Source organism: Ranitomeya imitator, chromosome 2 (assembly GCF_032444005.1).
Source record: "Ranitomeya imitator isolate aRanImi1 chromosome 2, aRanImi1.pri, whole genome shotgun sequence".
NCBI lineage: Eukaryota > Metazoa > Chordata > Amphibia > Anura > Dendrobatidae > Ranitomeya > Ranitomeya imitator.
The window spans coordinates 247634547-247659087 of NC_091283.1; the positions used below are offsets into that span (position 1 = coordinate 247634547).

At 43.2% G+C, this 24541-nt stretch overlaps 2 protein-coding genes across 2 annotated transcripts; both read right to left on the minus strand.

The window, feature by feature from the left end:
• Positions 1 to 553: 553 nt before the first annotated feature.
• LOC138662899 (uncharacterized) lies at positions 554 to 5147 on the minus strand. The gene is made up of 4 exons (XM_069748895.1): positions 4821 to 5147; positions 1727 to 1868; positions 1471 to 1621; positions 554 to 1386 (listed from the first exon to the last, which is right to left on the minus strand). Exons 2-4 carry the CDS (start codon positions 1773 to 1775, stop codon positions 696 to 698), a joined length of 891 nt encoding a protein of 296 aa, XP_069604996.1. The 5' UTR covers positions 1776 to 1868; positions 4821 to 5147; the 3' UTR covers positions 554 to 695.
• On the minus strand, positions 3500 to 7247 carry LOC138666352 (gastrula zinc finger protein XlCGF71.1-like). Its single transcript, XM_069754579.1, has 4 exons — positions 7046 to 7247; positions 6855 to 6952; positions 6612 to 6758; positions 3500 to 3532 (listed from the first exon to the last, which is right to left on the minus strand). Exons 1-4 carry the CDS (start codon positions 7245 to 7247, stop codon positions 3500 to 3502), a joined length of 480 nt encoding a protein of 159 aa, XP_069610680.1.
• Between the last annotated feature and the right edge of the window lie 17294 nt (positions 7248 to 24541).

Consider the following 24541-nt stretch of genomic DNA (forward strand, 5'->3'; position numbering starts at 1 on the left):
TAAACCCAGGACAGCGGCCTTGTCCCCATTGTCTAAAAAGAAGAGAATATTTTGTGAAAAATAAAATTTATTGTAAAGAACACAAATTAGTGGTAATTTTTACAAATGATTTTTCAATTTGAAAAAAAAATTTTAAACAGCCCCTTTCAAATCCAACAGGCAACTGGAGCTAAAAAAAAAAAGCTCAGGTCCGGACACCATAGTCAGAGAAAAAAAAAAAAGAAAACCACAAGAAAAAAGATGTACATTATATCTCGGATAATCATTAAAATTGTCAGTTTTTTGTTGAATATTAAAAATGACCAAAATATGACAGAAAAACCGTTATACTGAAATATTCGAATATTAGGGAACGGGTGCACCACAACATCCAATATCACATAACAGGAGGGGAGAAGGGCAGGAGTTGTCAAAGGAGTTATGTGTCCCTGTACATCTCTATAGAGACCTCCAGGGCCAGTATTTTTTAATCCTTTGACAACGCATGTCCTTCTCCCTTCCTGTTATGTGATAGTTGATGTTGTGGTGCACCTGTTCCCTATTATTTGAATACCAATACGGTTTTTCTGTTATATTATGTTTTGTTCATTTTTATTATTTTCAATAAACTGATAAGTTTAACGATTATCACATATGATGTACTTCGTTTTTCTTGTGGTTTTCTGTGCAACTGAAAACTTTTGCCCAATTTATGTTCAATTAAGAAAGGTGTACTCTGGTGAATAGAGGAAATTTGTTCCCTCAGTTTCATACGTTGCTCCCCCCAGCTGCTGCGAACTGCCTCTATCGCCATAACTGCCTTGGATGCCTCTATGTCCAGAACTTCCTTGGCTGTTGGCCAAATACTGGGGTCTTGTAGCTGGTGTTTCAGGTGTTCTGTGTCGGGGCCTGAAAAGTCCCAACACCCCCATCAGAACCTCATTGTATGGAGAAATAGGAGCAGGGTCCTCCAGAGCAGTGAGGGACATCTGGACCATAGACATAAAAAGAGATTGTCTATCCGGTGGCAGGGAGCGTGTTTTTCTGGCGACAGTTATTGCAAAGGAGTCGCAATGGTCATCGGTAGTTGATTTTTTTAATAAATCCAAGGTGTCACAGGCAATTTGAACCGTTTGGTCCTCTTGGTTCTTCTTTGTTTTTGTTTTTTTTTTCTCTGCTGCCACCGGATAGACAGCTCTCTTCTCCACTCTCACAGCTTCTACGGAATCAGAAGCTTCAGCAGCTGCTGAAGCAGATGTTGATGCAGCAGCTGCTGAAGTGGATGCTGATTCAGCAGAAGCTGTGGGAATGGAGGGAGAGATGGTCCCTCCTACTCCAGAGGAACTGCCTGCTCCATCCTCTGTGTCGCTGTCCTCTAAATCAGCTGCAGACATGTTTCCTTCCGTCCTGTGGGTGGAAAAAAAAGATCATTAATACAATTTTTAGCACAACATATATATAAATAATCTTGTGGAGTGGATTTTAACTTACTTTCTCAATGTCCTGCTGGTCACAATAAACTGTAGCTCTTCACTGAAGGGGAATTTTGTTTTGCTTGGAGAAGAGCCACTCTTTGAGCAATCATTTAGAAATTGAGTAAATCGGTCTCTGATGGAGCGCCAACGTTGCCTCACATCTTTATCTACCAAAAAAAGGTTCCAAAAATAAACAACAATTTTTTAGAGATCTAAACTAATTATATTTTTAATATACTCAAGGTTTACTAAATAAATGTAATTATAATTACCTATTTTCTGCTGTGTTGCCCCAGGATATCTGTCCCAATCCGGGAACATGTCGCGAACTATTTTCGTCCACGCAAGTTCCCTGAAGTACCTATCCTTATAGGATTCATCGGAAGGGTCCCACAGGGCCGTATAATCACGAACCTACAATGAATACAATAGTGTCATCTCATAATCTATAGCACGACCAAGTAATGTTACACAAATGCTTTTAAAAAGTTGAAATATATCAAAGTAACCCCTAATAAATGAACACAAGCACAAAAACACAAACACCAATAAAAACGTTCGTGTGCAGTTGTTTTACTACTAGCTCTGGCGCCGTCAATCCTGAGCGGTGCGTGCGCCAATCAACAACATTAAGTAAAAAACCCACTAAACTGAAATAGTTAGGGTAGGGTTAGGGCTCATAACCCTAAGGACCCTACCCCCAAAAGGATCCTAACCCTAACCCTACCCCTAACCCTAAAGGGATCCTAACCATACCCCTAACCCTAAAGGGATCCTAACCCTACCCCTAACCCTACCCCTAAAGGGATCCTAACCCTAACCCTAAAGGGATCCTAACCCTAACCCTAAAGGGATCCTAACCCTAACCCTACCCCTAACCCTAAAGGGATCCTAACCCTACCCCTAACCCTAAAGGGATCCTAACCCTACCCCTAACCCTAAAGGGATCCTAACCGTAACCCTACCCCTAAAGGGATCCTAGGGTTAATGATAGGGTTGCTATTGTAAGGTGGCATTAAGCACGGTTAATAATGGAGAGGCGTCAATAAGACGCCTATCCATTATTAATCCTATTAAAGGGTTACTATAATATATGTGGACCCCCTAAAAAAAAATACATAGGGTCCCCCTATATTTTTAGTCCAGAAAGGCTAGGCAGACAGCCGTGGACCAATATTTGAGGCCCAGGAAGGGGTTAAAATACCCATGGCTGTTCCCAGGCTATGAATATTAACCCACAGCTGTCTGTGCAGCCTTTCTGGCACTAAAATATAGGGGGCCCAGAAAAAAAAAAGTGTTGGGGTCCCCCTATATTTTTAGTCCAGAAAGGCTAGGCAGACAGCCGTGGGCCAATATTTGAGGCCCGGGAAGGGGTTAAAATACCCATGGCTGTTCCCAGGCTATGAATATTAACCCACAGCTGTCTGCGCAGCCTTTCTGGCACTAAAATATAGGGGGCCCAGAAAAAAAAAGGTGTTGGGGTCCCCCTATATTTTTAGTCCAGAAAGGCTAGGCAGACAGCCGTGGGCCAATATTTGAGGCCCGGGAAGGGGTTAAAATACCCATGGCTGTTCCCAGGCCATGAATATAAGCCCCCAGCTGTCTGCGTAACCGTTCTGGCACTAAAATATAGGGGGCCCCGAAAAAAAAAAAGTGTTGGGGTCCCCCTATATTTTTAGGCCAGAAAGGCTACGCAGACAGCCGTGGGCTTATATTCATAGCCTAGGAAAGGGGCCATGGATATTTGCCCCCCCTGGCTACAAATATAAGCCCGCAGCCGCCCCGGAAAAGGCGCATCAAAAAGATGCGCCAATTCCGGCACTTAGCCCCTCTCTTCCCACTCCCGTGTAGCGGTGGGATATGGGGTAATGAGGGGTTAATGCCACCTTGCTATTGTAAGGTGGCATTAAGCCCGGTTAATAATGGAGAGGCGTCAATAAGACGCCTATCCATTATTAAGCCAATGAAAGGGTTAAAAAAAAACACAAAGACTAGAAAAAAATATTTTAATGAAATAAAGACACACACTTTTTGACCATAATTTATTATTCGCTCAATCCGTCCTGAAGACCCTCGACCTGAAAAAGATGCAAAATAAAAAAACAAATTCATACTCCCTGGCCCTGTCCGCAGAAATCCATCGAGGGTCCCACGAAGATCTTCCATGGAGAACAGACACATCCAGAGATGTGTCTGCTCTCCACGGCTGCAGCAACACACTGACAGGAGCCATAGTTCCTGTCGGTGTGTTACTGCGCATGCGCGAGCGAGTTTACCGGCGGTCATTGACCCCGGTACTCTCGCTTAACGGCAGTGCTGCGTGGGAAAGTTCAACGCAGCTGTACTGCCGTTAAACGAGACGCCGGAGCCATTGAACTCCGGGACAGTACGCGATACACTGCTAGGAGCTTTGCTCCTGGCAGTGTATCGCCGGAGAGCAGCCGATCGGCGTGGGACACTCGTTTTATGGATTCTGCGGACAGGGAGTATGAATTTTATTTTTTATTTTGGGATTTTTTCCTGGAGGATCGAGGGCTTCGCCTACAAGTGTGCTGTTGGTGAGTATATACTCTATGTTATGTGTTGTATGTACTGTACTGTGTGTCATGTTTGTGTATTGTGTGTTTGTGTTTTTTGTGTAACTTTACAATTGTGCTAAGTCGCCGGACACAGGGACAACTCTCCCATCCTAATACCGGATGGGAGTAGTAGTCCCATACGGCGACTTAGCACAATGGAGGCACTGTCGTCGCATGGGGACACAAACACGGACATACCAAATCAATCAGACGCCCGACATCGATCCCCATGCGACGGTATGCCTCCATGATGACAGTCTCTTCGGGATACAGTCAGGACCACACTCCGCCCACGCACTTCCGCCCACGCACTTCCTCCCGCTTCCCCGCACTTCCTGCTGCAGCGGTTCTGCACCACAAACCGCAATAAAACCCGCAGACATATTTTTGATCTGCGGGTTTTACTGCGGGTTTGACCTCACAATGGAGGTCTATGGGTGCAGAACCGCTGCTGTTTCGGGAAAAGAAGTGACATGCTCCTTCTTTTTTCCCGCAGCTATTCAGCGCGGCTTTTTAAGGGAAATTCAGGATCATGTGCACAGCGGTTCCTGTTTTCCATAGGGTTACATTGTAATGTACCCTGCATGGAAAACAGCTGCGGAACCGCAGCGGCAAAACCGCTGCGGTTCCGCAGTAAAAAACGCACTGTGTGAACATACCCTTAGATTCTCTGCTTCACATTGGCTATAAAAACTAGACCATAATTGTGAATCTGTATGGCTATGAACAAACTTAAACTCTATATTACTTTTCTTAGAATAATCATGAATGAAATCCATTTTCTCACCTGTGGAATATATTTTCCTCTCCTGGATTGATCCAACCGTCAATGGATGGTCCTCTGTGTCTCTACTGAAATCCTCAGACCTCCATCATGGGACACATCCAGCTCTTTATGGTTGGAGACACGAATCCTCACTGTCTATAGGTTCTGTCTGATCCTTGTGACGTGAAATAGCAGAATTCCTGCGCCTTGAACAACAGGTGTTTAGCAGAGCTCTCCACCTCCGTGTGCAAGGGAAAGGATTTCACAAAAATAGTGCAAAAATCAGATTTGGCAGGGCTCGCCAAAATGTTAGAGAAAATAACAGTTTCTTACTTTTTTAAGTAGGAGCACAGTGAAGATAGAAAGGAAAGCAATATTTAATTGTGTGGATAAAACAAATCTTGTTTAATGTTCATTCAAAAAGTGATGACAAAAATGAAGAAAATAAGTTCATAGCACGTAGTAAGTATAAGATTATAGAAAACAAGCATTCATTGGTTCTTACATATGGTTTTGAAGTATGATGCGGTCTGGGTTGGAGATTCTCAAAGTATGAGAGATCTGTCTGAACAGGAGTTAGGTCGGCTTATATACTATTTTGACCCAAAGGCTTACATTGGATCTATTTTTCCTGTCTCATAACCACATATGGTCATCTGCTGCTATGTTCATAGCCTCTACCATATTAGAAGAACACTAGTAACTTGCGGAATATGAATATTAGTTTTTTTGTACATTACCTCATTTTGAAATGCTTAAGCATATAGCCTGTGACCTTTAAGAACCATTTTTTATCTCCAAATAGCCACAGTTCTGACAAAAGCCCTATAGTTCTGACAAACAGGGAACAGATGTATCGGCCACAATCCTCAGAATAACTCAGTCCCTCACTATCCAGAGTATCTATTTTCTAGTTAGAACCTGCATATGTTAAGTAAACTATATTTTTTAATTATTATTGAAATACTATTATTTTACAGTGGCTTACCCTCCTTCTGGAGTGTGTCAATGACTGCCTTTTAGACATCTGTCTAGTCAGCAGTCTTCCTCATGATTGTGGAGCCTACTGAAACAGACCAAGGGACCTTTTTAAAATGTTTAGGAAGCCATTCCAGGTGTTTTATTCTAATTTACTGACATAATGACTTTTGGGTTTTCATTGGCTGTAGGATCTAGTCATCAACAGAAATAAACACTTGAGATATATGACTCTGTAATGACTCTATATAATATAAGAGTTTCACTTTCTGCATTTAAGAACTGGAATAAATTAACTTTTTGATAATATTCTAACTTTGTGAGAAGCACTCTAATGTGACTATGTAAACACAATTAAGAACATAAAAAAGCTTCTCCCCTGTGTGAATTCTTTGGTGGCTAGAAAGAGATGGTTTCTTCACAAAACATTTTCCACAAAAATGAACATGAAAATGGCTTCACCCCTGTGTGTGTTCTTTGGTGGGTAACAAGATGCGTTTTCTGGTTAAAACATTTCCCACATTCTGAACAGGAAAAAGGCTTCTCCCCTGTGTGAGTTTTCTGGTGGCTATCAAGATTCGTCTTCCTGTTAAAACATTTCCCGCATTCTGAACATGAAAAAGGCTTCTCCCCTGTGTGGGTTTTCTGGTGGCTAACAAGACTCGATTTGTGGTTAAAACATTTCCCACATTCTGAACATGAAAAAGGCTTCTCCCCTGTGTGGGTTTTCTGGTGGCTAACAAGATTTGATTTGTGGTTAAAACATTTCCTACATTCTGAGCAGGAAAAAGGCTTCTCCCCAGTGTGGGTTTTCTGGTGGCTAACAAGATTCGCTTTGTGGTTAAAACATTTCCCACATTCTGAACAGGAAAAAGGCTTCTCCCCTGTGTGAGATCTATGATGTCTGATAAGAACATTTTTATCTGTAAAACATTTGCCACATTCTGAACAAGAAAAAGGCTTCTCTCCTGTGTGGGTTTTCTGGTGGCTAACAAGATGCGCTTTCCTGTTAAAACATTTCCCACATTCTGAGCAGGAAAAATGCTTCTCTCCTGTGTGGGTTTTCTGGTGGCTAACAAGATGCGCTTTCCTGTTAAAACATTTCCCACATTCTGAGCAGGAAAAAGGCTTCTCTCCTGTGTGAGACATATGATGTCTGATAAGAACTTTTTTATCTGTAAAACATTTCCCACATTCTGAACAAGAAAAAGGCTTCTCTCCTGTGTGAGTTCTTTGGTGGGTAACAAGCTGCGCTTTCCGAATAAAACATTTTCCACATTCTGAACATGAAAATGGCTTCTTCTCTGTGTGAATTCTCTGGTGACTGACAAAATCTGATTTCTTGTAAAAACATCTCCCACATTTGGAGCAAGAAATTTTATTGTCTGCTTTGTGAAGGTTTTGTTGTTTGAGAAAGGACTTTTCTAGGGGAAAACTATTTCCGTATTCTGAAAATGAAAATGTCTTCATTGCTTTAGGAGCAGTTTGTTTTTTAATGCTTATTTTGTGACTTTGATTTTCCTTAGTAGTCGGGAATGAATCAGAAGACAGGATCTGTTCCACAGGATCAGATGACAGATCTTTGCTGTGAAGGGATGATGGTATATTTGGAGTAATGGCATTCACTTCAATTGTATCCTGTGGGATCTCAAGATTATCTGATTTAAACATTGAAGATGTCAGCTGTCCTGCTGATCTGGTACGGTCATCTGCCAAGAATAAAACCAATTATTATTTTAGACTAAAATATCCTTGAATTCTATATTTTTGACCATTTCTACTTAAACGGTCTGTAAAGAAATTATTGAATTATTCACAAAGACAATGACAGTTTACAGTTTACTAGACTGTGCTCAAACCACATTAAGCCTCCATGCTTTTGGCATTACTATAGTGAGAAGAAATCGCTTATTGTATGGCATGTGTATCTCCTGGAGCACAATCTGGGCACTATGTGTTGGGTAATAACTTGGAATATTTGCAATTTTCACTTTCCAACATTCACTGCGCGTGCTAATATCTGGAAACTGCAAGTGGAGTCAAAATAGTCACTATTCCTATAATTTATTGAGGGTTATAATTTATAAAATGGAGTCATTTTAACCCCTTCATGACCCCAGCTTTTTTTGGTTTTGCGTTTTCGTTTTCCGCTCTCCTCCTTCCCAGAGCCATACCTTTTTTATATTTCCGTCAATATGGCCATGGGAGGGCTTATTCTTTTGCAGGACGAGTTGCACTTTTGAACGACATTATTGGTTTTGGCATGTTGTGTACTAGAAAACGGGAAAAAAATTCCAAGTGTGGTGAAATTGCAAAAAAAGTGCAATCCCACACTTGTTTTTTGTTTGGCTTTTTTGCTAGGTTCACTAAATGCTAAAACTGAGATGCCATTATGATTTTCCAGGTCATTATGAGTTCATAGACACCAAACATGTCTAGGTTATTATTTATCTAAGTGGTAAAAAAAATTCCAAACTTTGCTTAAAAAAAAAATTGCACCCTTTTCCGATACCTGTAGCGTCTCCATTTTTCGTGATCTAGGGTTGGGTGAAGGCTTATTTTTTGTGTGCTGAGCTGACATTTTGTAATGCTACCATTTTGGTGCAGATACATTCTTTTGATCGCCTGTTAATGCATTTTAATGCAATGTCGCGGTGACCCAAAAAAATCGTTATTCTGACGTTTCAATTTTTTCTCGCTACGCCATTTAGCAATCAGGTTATTTTTTTTATTGATAGATCGGGCGATTCTGAGCGCGTTGATACGAAATATGTGTATATTTGATTTTTTTGTTTTATTTTGACTTTTTTTTTTACTTTTGCCAAGCTTCAATAGTCTCCATGGGAGGCTAGAAGCTAGCATAGCCTGATTGGCTCTGCTACATAGGAGCGATGCTCAGATTGCTCCTATGTAGTAGATTTACTGCATTGCTATGAGTGCTGACCACAGGGTGGCACTCACAGCAATCAGGCATCAACAGCCATAGAGGTCTTCAATAGACCTCTGGTTCTCATGCCGACGCATCGCTGACCCCCGATCACGTAACGGGGGTCAGCAATGCACGCATTTTAGACCTGATGGCCGGAAGCGCTAGTTAAATGCTGCTGTCAGCGTTTGACAGTAGCATTTAACTAGTTAATAGTGGCGGGTGGATCGTGAATCCACCCCCCCCCCCCCGCTATTGCGAGCACATGTCAACTGTTTTGAACAGGCTTTGATGCGGGCTCACTGCCGGAGGCCACATCAAAGCAGGGGTTCTGACGTCGGATGTACTATCCCGTCCGAGGTCAGAAAGGGGTTAAAGGGATTTCATCTGCTCTGGTTTTCTGCAATTTTGTCATATTAGGAATTCTGCAAATGGTGTGCCCTCTCTCCTCTGGTATCTGCTCCTGCAATTTCTGCTTCGGACACCAGACGCTGCCTTACTCATTCTGAAGGCAATGCTGGTATCAGAGGTGGTGTTTGAACCAGAAGCTCTTGGCGGTGCAGGCTCCTCCCACCCACTAAGATTAGGGTGCCTGGCATTTGTAGTACCATCCAGTCTGGCAGTATGGGCATGTGGGCTGTCAGCTGCAGTAATCTGCTCCCTGTTTTAGCCATTTGGAAAGCACCAAACATTTTTTAATCAGATAAATTTGTATTAACGATAACAAGATTTACAACAGATCACATGTTCATACTCATTTTATGTTTTACAGTAAATTAACCCCCCATAGAGGCCATATCAGGAGCAAACAATAATTCGTCCGTAGTTGATAATATCAAACAGAGTTCCAGTTTGCCATAAGTTGTACTCTATAATACTATATACTGGTATAACATTAATTAATCCTATTCAACCACGGCTGCCATAATTTATGGAAGAAATCTAGCTCATCCCTCCTGGTGTAAATGCTTTTCTCAAGCTCAGTTATGTGGTTCGTTTGAGCAATGAATTCACGTCTGGACGGAGGCTCCTCTCTAACCCAATATTTTGCAATCAGTTTCCTTGCAAAAAACAATCTTGCAATTACAATTTTAGTTGTATTGTCAGTTAATATTTACCCTAATATACATATCAACGGATCCCTAGGAATAACGTACCCATACACCACTCCAATGAGGACAATCTGGGACAATGCCAAAGCATATGCCATACCATACCATGACATACAAAGCCATCCACAACCTGTCTCCTCCATACATCTGTGACCTTGTCTCCCGGTACTTTCCTGCACCCAACCTCCGATCCTCACAAGATCTCCTTCTCTACTCCCCTCTTATCTCCTCTTCCCACAATCGCATACAAGATTTCTCTTGCGTATCCCCCCTAATCTGGAACTCTCTACCACAACATATCAGACTCCCACCTACCATGGAAACCTTCAAAAAGAGCCTGAAGACCTACCTTTTCCGACAAGCCTACAACCTGCAGTAACCACCGATCGACCAAACAGCTGCATGACCAGCTCTATCCTCACCTACTGTATTTTCACCCATCCCTTGTAGATTGTGAGCCCTCACAGGCAGGGTCCTCTCTCCTCCTGTACCAGTTATGACTTGTATTGTTTAAGATTATTGTACATGTTTTTATTATCTATACCCCTCCTTACATGTAAAGCGCCATGGAATAAATTGTGCTATAACAATAAATAATAATAATAATAATATGCAATATGTCCGCCTGAGATTGCAAACTCCTTGGGCAATCAGAGTTGGACTTCGAAAGCACCACACCTTACTAAAGCTTGAAGCACATTGCCAGAATCTGCCAGATACAGCCTTGATCTCCTCTAGTTCAGTCCTCTGTGCTCAGCTCCCGGTTTGTGTATTTGTTTCCTGTTGTGACCCCAGCCTGTTTACTGACTACTTTTATGTCTCCTGAGTTAGTATTTTCTCTGGCCTCTTGGTTCTGACACGGCTATCTGTCTATTCTTCTTCCCATCTTACTCCACAGAACAGTAGGTAACACTGTGGTTCAAGCCTAGGGGTCTCTGTGTAAGACCAAATCCATGTAGAGGGGTTAAAGAAGTTAAAGGGTAATGGACAAAACTGTGAATATAGACAATAACACATCTACTGAAATGATCAAGCTGAACAATCATCCTCAGGAAAAAAATGAGTAGTGGTGAAACTTCTCTGGAGTAATTGGAGTATGGGACTTGGTGGCTCTAAGCAATATAAACCATCGGTATGGGACTTGGTGGCTCTAAGCAATATAAACTATCGTATGGACCAATATTTTCTGTCAGATAAAAGTCAAGAAGAAATATTAGAAATTTAAATAGAACTTTCTTATAATAGTGCAGAGCTGAGGGATCTTAATTTTAGATCTCGTGCATTTGGTAATTGAAACCTTTTTTAACCCCTTTACCCGTTTTGCACGTTAATGACCGGGCCAATTTTTACAATTCTGACCACTGTCCCTGTATGAGGTTATAACTCTGGAACGCTTCAACAGATCCCGGTGATTCTGACATTGTTTTCTCATGACATATTGTACTTCATGATAATGGTAAAAAATCTTTGATAGTACCTGCGTTTATTTGTGAAAAAAACGGAAATTTGGCGAAAATTATGAAAATTTCGCAATTTTCCAACTTTGAATTTTTATGAAATCAAATCACAGAGATATGTCACACAAAATACTTAATAAGTAACATTTCTCACATGTCTACTTTACATCAGCACAATTTTAGAACCAAAATTTTTTTTTGTTAGGGAGTTATAAGGGTTAAAAGTTGACCAGCAATTTCTCATTTTTACAACACCATTTTTTTTTAGGGACCACATCTCATTTGAAGTCATTTTGAGGGGTCTATATGATAGAAAATACCCAAGTGTGACACCATTCTAAAAACTGCACCCCTAATCGTGCTCAAAACCATATTCAAGAAGTTTATTAACCCTTCTGGTGCTTCACAGGAATTTTTGGAATGTTTAAATAAAAATGAACATTTAACTTTTTTTCACAAAAAATTTACTTCAGCTCCAATTTGTTTTATTTTACCAAGGGTAACAGGAAAAAATGGACCCAAAAAGTTGTTGTACAATTTGTCCTGAGTACACCAATACCCCATATGTGGGGGTAAACCACTGTTTGGGCGCATGACAGTGCTCGGAAGCGAAGGAGCGCTATTTGACTTTTCAATGCAAAATTGACTGGAATCGAGATGGGACGCCATGTTGCGTTTAGAGAGCCAATGATGTGCCTAAACATTGAAACCCCCCACAAGTGACACCATTTTGGAAAGTAGACCCCCTAAGGAACTTATCTAGATGTGTTTTGAGCACTTTGACCCACCAAGGGCTTCACAGAAGTTTATAATGCAGAGCCGTAAAAATAAAACAAAAATTTTTTCCCACAAAAATTATTTTTTTAGCTCCCAGATTTGTATTTTCCTGAGGGTAAGAGGAGAAATTCGACCCCAAAAGTTGTTGTCCAATTTGTCCTGAGTACGCTGATACCCCATATGTGGGGGGAACCACTGCTTGGGCGCATGGCAGGGCTCGGAAGGGAAGGAGTGCCATTTGGAATGCAGACTTAGATGGAATAGTCTGCAGGCGTCACATTGCGTTTGCAGAGCCCCTAATGTACCTAAACAGTAGAAACCCCCCACAAGTGACCCCATATTGGAAACTAGACCCCCCAGGGAACTCATCTAGATGTGTTGTGAGAACTTTGAACCCTCAAGTGTTTCACTACAGTTTATAACGCAGAGCCGTAAAAATAAAAAAATCTTTTTGTTTTCCCACAAAAATTATTTTTTAGCCCCCAGTTGTTGTCCAATTTGTCCTGAGTACGCTGATACCCCATATGTTGGGGTAAACCCCTGTTTGGGCACACGGGAGAGCTCGGAAGGGAAGGAGCACTGTTTTACTTTTTCAACGCAGAATTGGCTGGAATTGAGATCGGACGCCATGTCGTGTTTGGAGAGCCCCTGATGTGCCTAAACAGTGGAAACCCCCCAATTATAACTGAAACCCTAATCCAAACACACCCCTAACCCTAATTCCAACGGTAACCCTAACCACACCTCTAAATCTGACACACCCCTAACCCTAATCCCAACCCTATTCCCAACTGTAAATGTAATCTAAACCCTAACCCTAACTTTAGCCCCAACCCTAACTGTAGCCCCAACCCTAACCCTAACCCTAGCCCTAGCCCTAACCCTAACCCTAGCCCTAACCCTAGCCCTAGCCCTAACCCTAGCCCTAACCCTAACCCTAGCGGGAAAATGGAAATAAATACATTTTTTTAATTTTTCCCTAACTAATGGGGTGATGAAGGGGGTTTGATTTACTTTTATAGCGAGTTTTTTAGCGGATTTTTATGATTGGCAGCCGTCACACACTGAAAGACGCTTTTTATTGCAAAAAATATTTTTTGCGTTACCACATTTTGAGAGCTATAATGTTTCCATATTTTGGTCCACAGAGTCATGTGAGGTCTTGTTTTTTGCGGGACGAGATGACGTTTTTATTGGTAACATTTTCGGGCACGTGACATTTTTTGATCGCTTTTTATTCCGATTTTTGTGAGGAAGAATGACCAAAAACCAGCTATTCATGAATTTCTTTTGGGGGAAGCATTTAAACTGTGCCGTGTTTGGTAAAATTGATAAAGCAATTTTATTCTTCGGGTCAGTACGATTAAAGCAACACCTCATCTATATCATTTTTTATGTTTTGGCGCTTTTATACGATAAAAACTATTTTACAGAAAAAATAATTATTTTTGCATCGCTTTATTCTCAGGACTATAACTTTTTAATTTTTTTGCTGATGATGCTGTTTGACAGCTCGTTTTTTGCGGTACAAGATGTCGTTTTCATCGGAACCATGGTTATTTATATCTGTCATTTTGATCGCGTATTATTCCACTTTTTGTTCGGCGGTATGATAATAAAGTGTTGTTTTTTGCCTCTTTTTTTTTTTTCTTACGGTGTTTACTGAAGGGGTTAACTAGTGGGCCAGTTTTATAGGTCGGGTCGTTACGGACGCGGCGATACTAAACATGTGCACTTTTATTGTTTGTTTTTTTTATTTAGATGAAGAAATGTATTTAAGGGAATAATATTTTTTTTTCATTATTTAGGATTATTTTTTTTAATTTTTTTTACACATTTGGAAATTTTTTTTTTTACTTTTTTATTTTGTCCCAGGGGGGGACATCACAGATCAATGATCTGACAGTTTGGATAGCACTCTGTCAGATCACTGATCTGACGTATAGTGCTGCAGGCTTCACAGTGCCTGCTCGGAGCAGGCTCTGTGAAGCCACCTCCCTCCCTGCAGGACCCGGATCCGCGGCCATCTTGGATTGGGAACTGGAGCAGGGAGGGAGGTAGGAGACCCTCGCAGCAACGCGATCATATCGCGTTGCTGCGGGGGGCTAAGGGAAGCCCGCAGGGAGCCCCCTCCCTGCGCGATGCTTCCCTGTACCGCCGGCACACCGCGATCATGTTTGATCGCAGTGTGCCGTGGGTTAATGTGCCGGGGGCGATAAGCAGCTGACACCCGGACGCGATCGGCGGCGCTCCCCCCGTGAGCGCTGCCGATCGCATATGACGTACTATCCCGTCGAGGGTCAGATAGGCCCAGGGCACCTCGACGGGATAGTACGTCTAAGGTCAGAAAGGGGTTAAACACTACCAGGGAGTTAGACTCAGATAAGTGAGGCAGGCCGATCCCACCACAATCAAACTATCATACAGAATGAACATGTAACAAAAAATTTAAAAAAAGTTACATCCTCAAGAACAACATAAGTATGAGGGGAGAACTCCACCAGTAAACCGGTGTTGCACTCATTTATGGTGGACCATTGGAGCTACTATGAATCCTGACCAGAAGATTAGAGGAAATAATATTGCTCCCCATTTCAGGAGAGATTGTGCAGTAATCTGAATTTCTTAGGATCAAAAACTATGGAATTTATGAGGTGGAGTGAATCCATGAAACCAGGGCTGGAGCCAACACATCTCCTGCAGGCGTGAATAAATGTACGGTGGGTACAGAAAGTATTCAGACCCCTTTACATTTTTCACTCTTTGTTTCATTGCAGCCATTTGGTAATTTTAAAAAAGTTCATTTTTCTCTCATTAAATGTACACGCTGCACCCCATCTTGACTGAAAAAAATGAGAAACGTAGAAATTTTTGCAAATTTAATAAAAAAGAAAAACTGAAATATCACATGGTCATAAGTCTTCAGAGCCTTTGCTCATACACTCATATATCAGTCACACGCTGTCCATTAACTCGTGATCCTCCTTGAGATGGCTCTACTCCTTCATTGGAGGCCAGCTGGGTTTAATTAACCCCCGGAGCCTTTTTCAGTTTTGTGTTTTAATTTTTAACTCCCCTTCTCCTCAGAGCCATAACTTTTTTATTTTTCCATCAATATAGCCATGTGAGGACTTGTTTTTGCGGGACGAGTTGTACTTTTGAATGACACCATTGATTTGACCATGTTGTGTACTAGAAAATGGGGAAAAATTCCAAGTGTGGTGAAATTTAAAAAATAAAGTGCAATCTCACACTTGTTTTTTGATTCTCCGGGTCATTATGAGTTCATAGACACCAAACATGTCTAGGTTCTTTTTCATCTATGTGGTGCAAAAAAAAGGAAACAGACACAAACTTTCTTAAAAAAAATAAGTAGAAAATTTGAGCCATTTTCCGATACCCGTAGCCCCTTATTTTTCGCGATATCGGGTCGGGGAAGGGCTTATTTTTTGTGCGTCGAGCTGTCGTTTTTTAATGACACCATGTTGGTGCAGATACGATCTTTGGATCACCCATTATTGCATTTTAATGCAATGTTGCGGCGACCAAAATAAGTAATTCTGGCAATTTTACTTTTTTCTCGCTATTCCGTTTAGCAATCAGGTTAATCCTTTTTTTATTGATAGATCGGGCGATATCAAATATGTGTATGTTTGATTTTTTTTTATTGTTTTATTTTGCATGGGGCGAAAGGGGGGTGATTTGCATTTTTATATTTTTTATTTTTATATATTTAAAAACTTTTTTGTTTTACTTTTGGCATGCACCAAGGTTACAACAGAATTTCTGCAGTACTCAAGATTCCTAAGAGCACAGTGGCCTCCATAATCCTTAAATGGAAGAAGTTTGGGACCAACAGAAGTCTTCCTAGACCTAGCCGTCCAGCCAAACTGAGCAATTGGTGAGAGAGGTAAAGAAGAACCCCAAGATCACTGTGGCCGAGCTCTAGAGATGCAGTAGGGAGATGGGAGAAAGTTCCACAAAGTCACCTATCACTGCAACCTCCACCAGTCAGGCCTTCATGGCAGAGTAGTGCAAGACCTATGACCTATGAAAGCCTCTCCTCAGTGCAAGACATATGAAAGCCGCATAGAGTTTCCTACAAACACATGAAGGACTCCCAGACTATGAGAAATAAGATTCTCTGCTCTGATGAGATGAAGATAGACCTTTTTGGTGATAATTCTCAGCGGTATCACTGCTCATCACCTGCCCAATACAATCCCAACATTTATACATGGTGGTGGCAGCATCATGCTATGGGGGTGTTTTTCAGCTGTAGGGACAGGACGACTGGTTGTCATTGAAGGAAACATGAATGTGGCCAAGTACAGAGATATCCTGGATGAAAACCTCTTCCAGAGTGCTCTGGACCTCAGACTTGGCCGAAGGTTCACCTTCCACCAAGACAATGACCCTAAGCACACAGCTAAAATAACAGAGGAGTGGCTTCAGAACAACTCTGTGACCATTCTTGACCGGCCCAGCCAGAGCCCTGACCTAAACCCAATTGAGCATCTATGGAGAGACCTGAAAATGGCGTCCATCAACGTTCTCCATCCAACCTGACAGAACTGGAGAGGATCTGCAAGGAAGAATGGCAGAGGATCCCCAAATCCAGGGGTGAAAAACTTGTTGCATCATTCCCAAGAAGTCTCAAGGCTGTACTAGCTCTAAAGGGTTAATACTGAACAAAGGGTCTGAATACTTATGACCATGTGATATTTCAGTTTTTCTTTTTTAATAAATCTGCAAAAATTACTACATTTTTGGTTTTTTTTCAGTGAAGATGGGGTGCAGAGTGTACATTAATGAGAAAAAATGAACTTTATTGAATTTACCAAATGGCTGCAATGAAACAATGAAAAATGTAAAGTCTTCTTCTGAATACTTTCCGCACCCGCTGTATATTACAGCCATCAGCCACGCACAACTTAGAGATATATCATGGCACCGGTGTACTGTTTATTATGTGTATCACAATCTTGTATAAAGTTAGTCGGTTTAATAAGAAATTGAAAAGTCAGGATAAAGGGAAACTCTGTTATTGTCCAGAAATTCACACTTGGCCTCACTGCACATTCAATGCTGTCGATCATAAAAGTGAAGTTTGGCCAGAAAGACGGGACCTGGTCTTGTAGGGACCATATGTTCACATTCAGCAGCACAGAAGGGAGAGAAGGGAGATTCATCCGATAAGATCTCAGGGATCTAAAAACCACCCAAGCGATCCAAAATAGGATGACCAGCCAGAGACATAATATTAGGAAAGGTGTAATCTGTCTGTTTAGACATTTCGCTTTAGAATATAAATGAGATCCCACCAGTTTAACCCCTTAGTGACAGAGCCAATTTGGTACTTAATGACTGGGCCAATTTTTACAATTCTGACCACTGTCCCTTTATGAGGTTATAATTCTGGAACGCCTTAACGGATCCCGCTAATTCTGAGATTGTTTTTTCTTGACATATCGTACTTCATGATAGTGGTAACATTTTTTCGATATTTCTAGCAATTATTCATGAAAAAAATGGAAATATGGCGAAAATTTTTAAAATTTTGCAATTTTCAAACTTTGAATTTTTATGCCCTTAAATCAGAGAGATATGTCATGAAAAATAGTTAATAAATAACATTTCCCATATGTCTACTTTACAGCAGCACAATTTTGGAAACAATTTTTTTTTTGGTTAGGAAGTTAAAAGGGTTAAAAGTAGACCAGCAATTTCTCATTTTTAGAACAAAATTTACAAAACCATTTTTTTAGGGACCACATCACATTTAAAGTCACTTTGAGGGGTCTATATGGCTGAAAATACGCAAACTTGACACCATTCTAAAAACTACACCTCTCAAGGTGCTCAAAACCACATTCAAGAAGTGTATTAACCCTTGACGTGCTTCACAGCAACTGAAACAATGTGGAAGGAAAAAATTACGGCTGACGTCAGTGTCAGTTGCCGGGGCAAGTTCGCGCTTCAGCTGAGTGGAGGGAGCTTCGCTTTCGCCGCAGGAGCGCGGTCAGGTAAGAACTTCTTTTTTTTTTTATTATTGAGAGCAGCGATCCGGGGGGCCCGGGGCTGAATGCTAGACACACTGGGGGCAGAATGCTGGACACACTGGGGCAGAATGCTGGACACACTGGGGCAGAATGCTGGACACACTGGGGGCAGAATGCTGGTGGACACACTGGGGGCAGAATGCTGGTGGACACACTGGGGGCAGAATGCTGGTGGACACACTGGGGGCAGAATGCTGGACACACTGGGGGCAGAATGCTGGACACACTGGGGGTTGAATGCTGGACACACTGGGGGCAGAATGCTGGACACACTGGGGCAGAATGCTGGACACACTGGGGCAGAATGCTGGACACACTAGGGGCAGAATGCTGGAGCACTGGGGGCAGAATGATGGACACACTGGGGCAGAATGCTGGAGCACTGGGGGTTGAATGCTGGACACACTGGGGGTTGAATGCAGGACACACTGGGGCAGAATGCTGGACACACTGGGGGCAGAATGCTGGACACACTGGGGGCAGAATGCTGGACACACTGGGGGCAGAAAGCTGGACACACTGGGGGCAGAATGCTGGACACACTGGGGCAGAATGCTGGACACACTGGGGGCAGAATGCTGGACACACCGGGGGCAGAATGCTGGATATACTGGGGGCAGAATGCTGGACACACTGGGGGCAGAATGCTGGACACACTGGGAGCAGAATGCTGGACACACTGGGGCCAGAATGCTGGACACACTGGGGGCAGAATGCTGGACACACTGGGGGCAGAATGCTGGACACACTGGGGGCAGAATGCTGGACACACTGGGGCAGAATGCTGGACACACTGGGGCAGAATGCTGGACACACTGGGGCAGAATGCTGGACACACTGGGGTCAGAATGCTGGACACACTGGGGGCAGAATGCTGGACACACTGGGGCAAAATGCTGGACACACTGGGGGCAGAATGCTGGACACACTGGGGGCAGAATGCTGGACACACTGGGGGCAGAATGCTGGACACACAGGGGGCTGAATGCTGGACACACTGGGGGCAGAATGCTGGACACACTGGGGCAGAATGCTGGACACACTGGGGGCAGAAAGCTGGACACACTGGGGGCAGAATGCTGGACACACTGGGGCAGAATGCTGGACACACTGGGGGCAGAATGCTGGACACACCGGGGGCAGAATGCTGGATATACTGGGGGCAGAATGCTGGACACACTGGGGGCAGAATGCTGGACACACTGGGAGCAGAATGCTGGACACACTGGGGCCAGAATGCTGGACACACTGGGGGCAGAATGCTGGACACACTGGGGGCAGAATGCTGGACACACTGGGGGCAGAATGCTGGACACACTGGGGCAGAATGCTGGACACACTGGGGCAGAATGCTGGACACACTGGGGCAGAATGCTGGACACACTGGGGTCAGAATGCTGGACACACTGGGGGCAGAATGCTGGACACACTGGGGCAAAATGCTGGACACACTGGGGGCAGAATGCTGGACACACTGGGGGCAGAATGCTGGACACACTGGGGGCAGGACTGGAGACAGGTGGGGCAAGAATGGAGATACGGGGCATGATTGGAGACACGGGGCAGAATGAAAGACATGGGGCAGGATTGGATCATGGGGCAGGATGAATATGATGGAGACAGATGGGGCAGGATGGGGAGATCATATGGGGCAGAATGGATACTCATGAGGGCAGGATGGGAGAACATATGGCTGAAGCCAGGAATGACAAGATAAAGATGTCGGGAGCACAACCAATATATAAATATATAAACTAGGGTGCTACACAATGCATGGAGAATGCAAATACTGAACCAGAGAAGAAAGAGACAATGCATAAATGTGTGCACACCTATATATCAAAAATGAATAGCAACTTTATTATCAAACAAAGAAATACAAAATATAAAAACATTTAAAAACATATCCCAAAAGGATCAAAAAACGAACACACCATACTACTTAAATAATGATATACCAACAAGCCACAGCCCAAAATGTTAGAAAATGCTCATACACTGATATGCATAAATATGAATACAATCATATAAATATATACAGGCCGAGCGCTTGTGGCATAGTTAGATATCACCACACAGATCCCGATAACACGCCCATATGTTTTTGCAAGGGTAACAGGAGAAACTGGACCCCAAAAGTTGTTGTCCAATCAGTCCTGAGTACGCTGATACCCCATATGGGGGGTAAACTACTGTTTGGGCACACGGCAGAGCTCAGAAGGGAGGGAGCACCAATTCACTTTTTGAACGCAAAATTGACTGTCGCGTTTGGAGACTCCCTGATGTACCTAAACAGTGGAAACCCCCCAATTCTAACTCCAACCATAACCCCAACACACCCCTAACGCTAATCCCAACCCAATCCAAAACCCTAATCAAAAGCCTAACCCCAAAACACCCCTAACCCTATGGCATAACCCTAATCACAACCCTAACGCCAAAACACCCCTAATCCCAACCCTAACCCTAATTAAATCCCTAAACCCAACACACCCCTAATCATAATCTCAACCCTAACCTCAAACCTAACCCTAATCCCAAATGTAACCCTAATGCCAACCTTATCCCTAATACCAACCCTAACCCTAATCCAAACCCTAATCCCAACTCTAACCCTAACTTTAGCCCCAACCCTAACCCTAAGTTTAGCCCCAACCTTAACTTTAGCCCCAACCCTAGCCCTAACCCTAACTTTAGCACCAACACTAACCCTAATTGGAAAATAGAAATACATACATTTTTTTATTTTATCATTTTTTCCTAACTAAGGGGGTGATAAAGTGGGGGGGGGGTTGCTTACTAATTTTTTTATTTTGATCACTGTGAGAGGATCTCACAACGTATCATTTGCATATGTCTGAGGAAGGAGCTGGTTCACATCGGAAATGAGTAGAATGTTAAAATGAAAAGTTTGCTGTTTTTTTTACGTTCATTTGTTTTGATAGCCAACTTTCTGGCTCAGCACTTGGCAGCTCTTTTCAAAGCCCTGATTTTTTCCTTCTTCCCATATCAGGGATTTTGGAAGCCAACATCATCATTACCCTCCGTTTTCTCATCATAATATATTTCTGCCTTGTCAGCACATTCTACGTACGCTGTCATTTGGCTTTGTAGTTCACAGATCTGGGCAGGTAACAGCGTCTCCTAAACCCAGGGGGTAGGTGGATCTACCAGGTTGTAAGTTCTATAGAAAATGGCTTTCAATGCCCAAAGTCACTTGGACAGTTTTGGGTGGAGGAGAATGTTGTGGTCTAGAGGCAAAATGGTGATCATGGTACTACGGCTGGACTACAGCACCGATAAAGCAGCCACAGCCGGTGATGAGAAGAATCTGTGACTTCTCTGCATTTAGTGGTCACTACTCACCTGGGTAGCCATATGTGGGAATCTCCTCTTTACACCACTCATCCCCCCTCACATATGTCTCTGTAGTATTAATATTGGTCAGATCTTCACCCTGAAACAAATATTATAAAAGTCACCGACAGATGGAGAAGTCCCATCTATGATCAGCTCCATCGTGTGTGAGGGTTAAGTAGCATAAACAGGGCTGTTTTATGTGGACATTCACAGAGCGGGTGGGAGAAGGTCCACTTTATCTCCCCTGGCAGACCTTCCAGGACCTGCATGAGGACATGATCATGTGATCAAATCACATGATGGGGAAGTTACAGGCTTGGGTTGAAATAACCGAGCTCTACAGTCTGGGTTCAGCTAGCCTGGAGAGAGGACTCCAGAGGCTTTGTGGCTCGTTGAGTACAGACTGAACCTGTCCTGCTCCAGGGCGGGGTACCACCCGCACCATACGGACTGTGCTGCAGTTTTTTTTTTCTTTTGTTATTTTGCTCCAATTTTAGCCAAAAATTCTAAGTTTGTTTTCCCCACAACTTGGTTTATGCTGCCTTACAATAAACCAACGAGGATTTAAAGAGACAGTGTTCCTATTTTTCCTACCTCTGTGTGCCGCCACGTGAGTGTGGGACACCCGCCAGGGCCGTGGGGTACTCGGTACTGGGTCTGGTACTTAAAGGGGATTGTTATGAAAGGTAATTCAGTACCACAATGGACATAGAGGTCAGCGCACATACAGTGACCTGGCAATAACCCAAAAAACAAGAACGAGCTCTGAGACGTGGGAACTCTGTTGACCGCAATCCCTAATCCTCACAAACCACACTAAAGGCAGCCGTGGATTGCGCCTAACGCTCCCTATGCAACTCGGCACGGCCTGAGAAACTAGCTAGCCTGAAGATAGAAAATAAGCCTACCTTGCCTCAGAGAAATACCCCAAAGGAAAAGGCAGCCCCCACATATAATGACTGTGAGTTAAGATGAAAAGACAAACGTAGAGATGAAATAGATTTAGCAAAGTGAGGCCCAACTTTCTGAACAGAGCGAGGATAGGAAAGGTAACTTTGCGGTCAACACAAAACCCTACAAAAACCACGCAAAGGGGGCAAAAAGACCCTCCGTACCGAACTAACGGCACGGAGGTACACCCTCTGCGTCCCAGAGCTTCCAGCAAGCAGTAAAAAACAAATTGACAAGCTGGACAGAAAAAAACAGCAAACAAAAAGCAAAGAGGAACTGTCATGATCCCAATGGCAGGGGATCACAAAAGGACAAGCACAAAAGCAAAACAAGCTCTAGGGTGATGGAACCTGAGCTGACCGCGATACTGAACCTAACACACAACTAGCTGTAGCCGGGGAATGTGCCTACGATGATTCTAGACGTCTCGCACCAGCCGAAGAACTAACTTCCCCTATTAGAAGAAACACAGACCTCTCTTGCCTCCAGAGAAACACCCCACAGAAATTGCAGCCCCCCACATGTAATAACGGTGAAATGAGAGGAAAGCACATACGTAGTTATGAAAACAGATTCAGCAAAATGAGGCCCGCTAAAGCTAGATAGCAGAGGATACAAAAGTGAACTGCGCGGTCAGCGAAAAACCCTTCAAAAAACCATCCTGAAATTACTTGAACTCATGTGCCAACTCATGGAACATGAGGAGTAATTTCAGCCCACAAGAGCAACCAGCAACAAGAAATCAAATATATGCAAGCTGGACAAGACAAAAATAAAGCAAAACGTGGAACAGGAAAATCAAAACTTAGCTTGTCCTGAAGAATACAGAAGCGGGTAGCAGAGGTAAAAAGACACACTGATTACATTGATAGCCGGCGAGGAAATGACAAGAAAGCCAGGCTAAATAGGAAACTCCCATATCCTGATGGAACAGGTGGACACCAGAGACCGCAGAGAACACAAGTCACCCAGTACCACCAGTAACCACCAGAGGGAGCCCAAAAACAGAACTCACAACAGTACCCCCCCCTTGAGGAGGCGTCACCGAACCCTCACGAGAACCACCAGGGCGACCAGGATGAGCCCTATGAAATGCACGGACCAAATCGGCAGCATGAACATCAGAGGCAACCACCCAAGAATTATCCTCCTGACCATAACCCTTTCACTTGACCAAATACTGGAGCTTCCGTCTGGAAACACGAGAATCCAAGATCTTCTCCACAACATACTCCAATTCTCCCTCCACCAGCACCGGAGCAGGAGGCTCAAGCGAAGGAACAACAGGTACCTCATACTTCCGCAACAACGACCGATGGAACACATTATGAATAGCAAACGATGCCGGGAGATCCAAACGAAACGACACAGGGTTAAGAATTTCCAAGATCCTATAGGGACCGATGAACCGAGGCTTGAACTTAGGAGAAGAGACCTTCATAGGAACAAAACGAGAAGACAACCACACCAAGTCCCCAACACGAAGACGAGGACCCACGCGGCGACGGCGATTAGCAAAATGCTGAGCTCTCTCCTGGGACAACTTCAAATTGTCCACCACATGACTCCAAATCTGATGCAACCTATCCACCACCATGTCCACTCCAGGACAATCAGAAGGCTCCACCTGACCAGAGGAAAAACGAGGATGAAACCCCGAATTACAAAAGAAAGGAGAAACCAAGGTAGCAGAACTAGCCCGATTATTAAGGGCAAATTCGGCAAGCGGCAAAAAGGTAACCCAGTCATCTTGATCAGCAGAAACAAAACACCTTAAATAAGTTTCTAAGGTCTGATTAGTTCGTTCAGTCTGGCCATTCGTCTGGGGATGGAATGCAGACGAAAAGGACAAATCAATGCCCATCTTAGCACAAAACGTCCGCCAAAATCTAGACACAAACTGGGATCCCCTGTCAGAAACGATGTTCTCCGGAATACCATGCAAACGAACCACGTTCTGAAAAAACAGAGGGACCAACTCAGAAGAGGAAGGTAACTTAGGCATGGGTACAAGATGAACCATTTTAGAAAAGCGGTCACACACAACCCAGATGACGGACATTTTTTGAGAGACAGGAAGATCCGAAATAAAGTCCATGGAAATGTGCGTCCAAGGCCT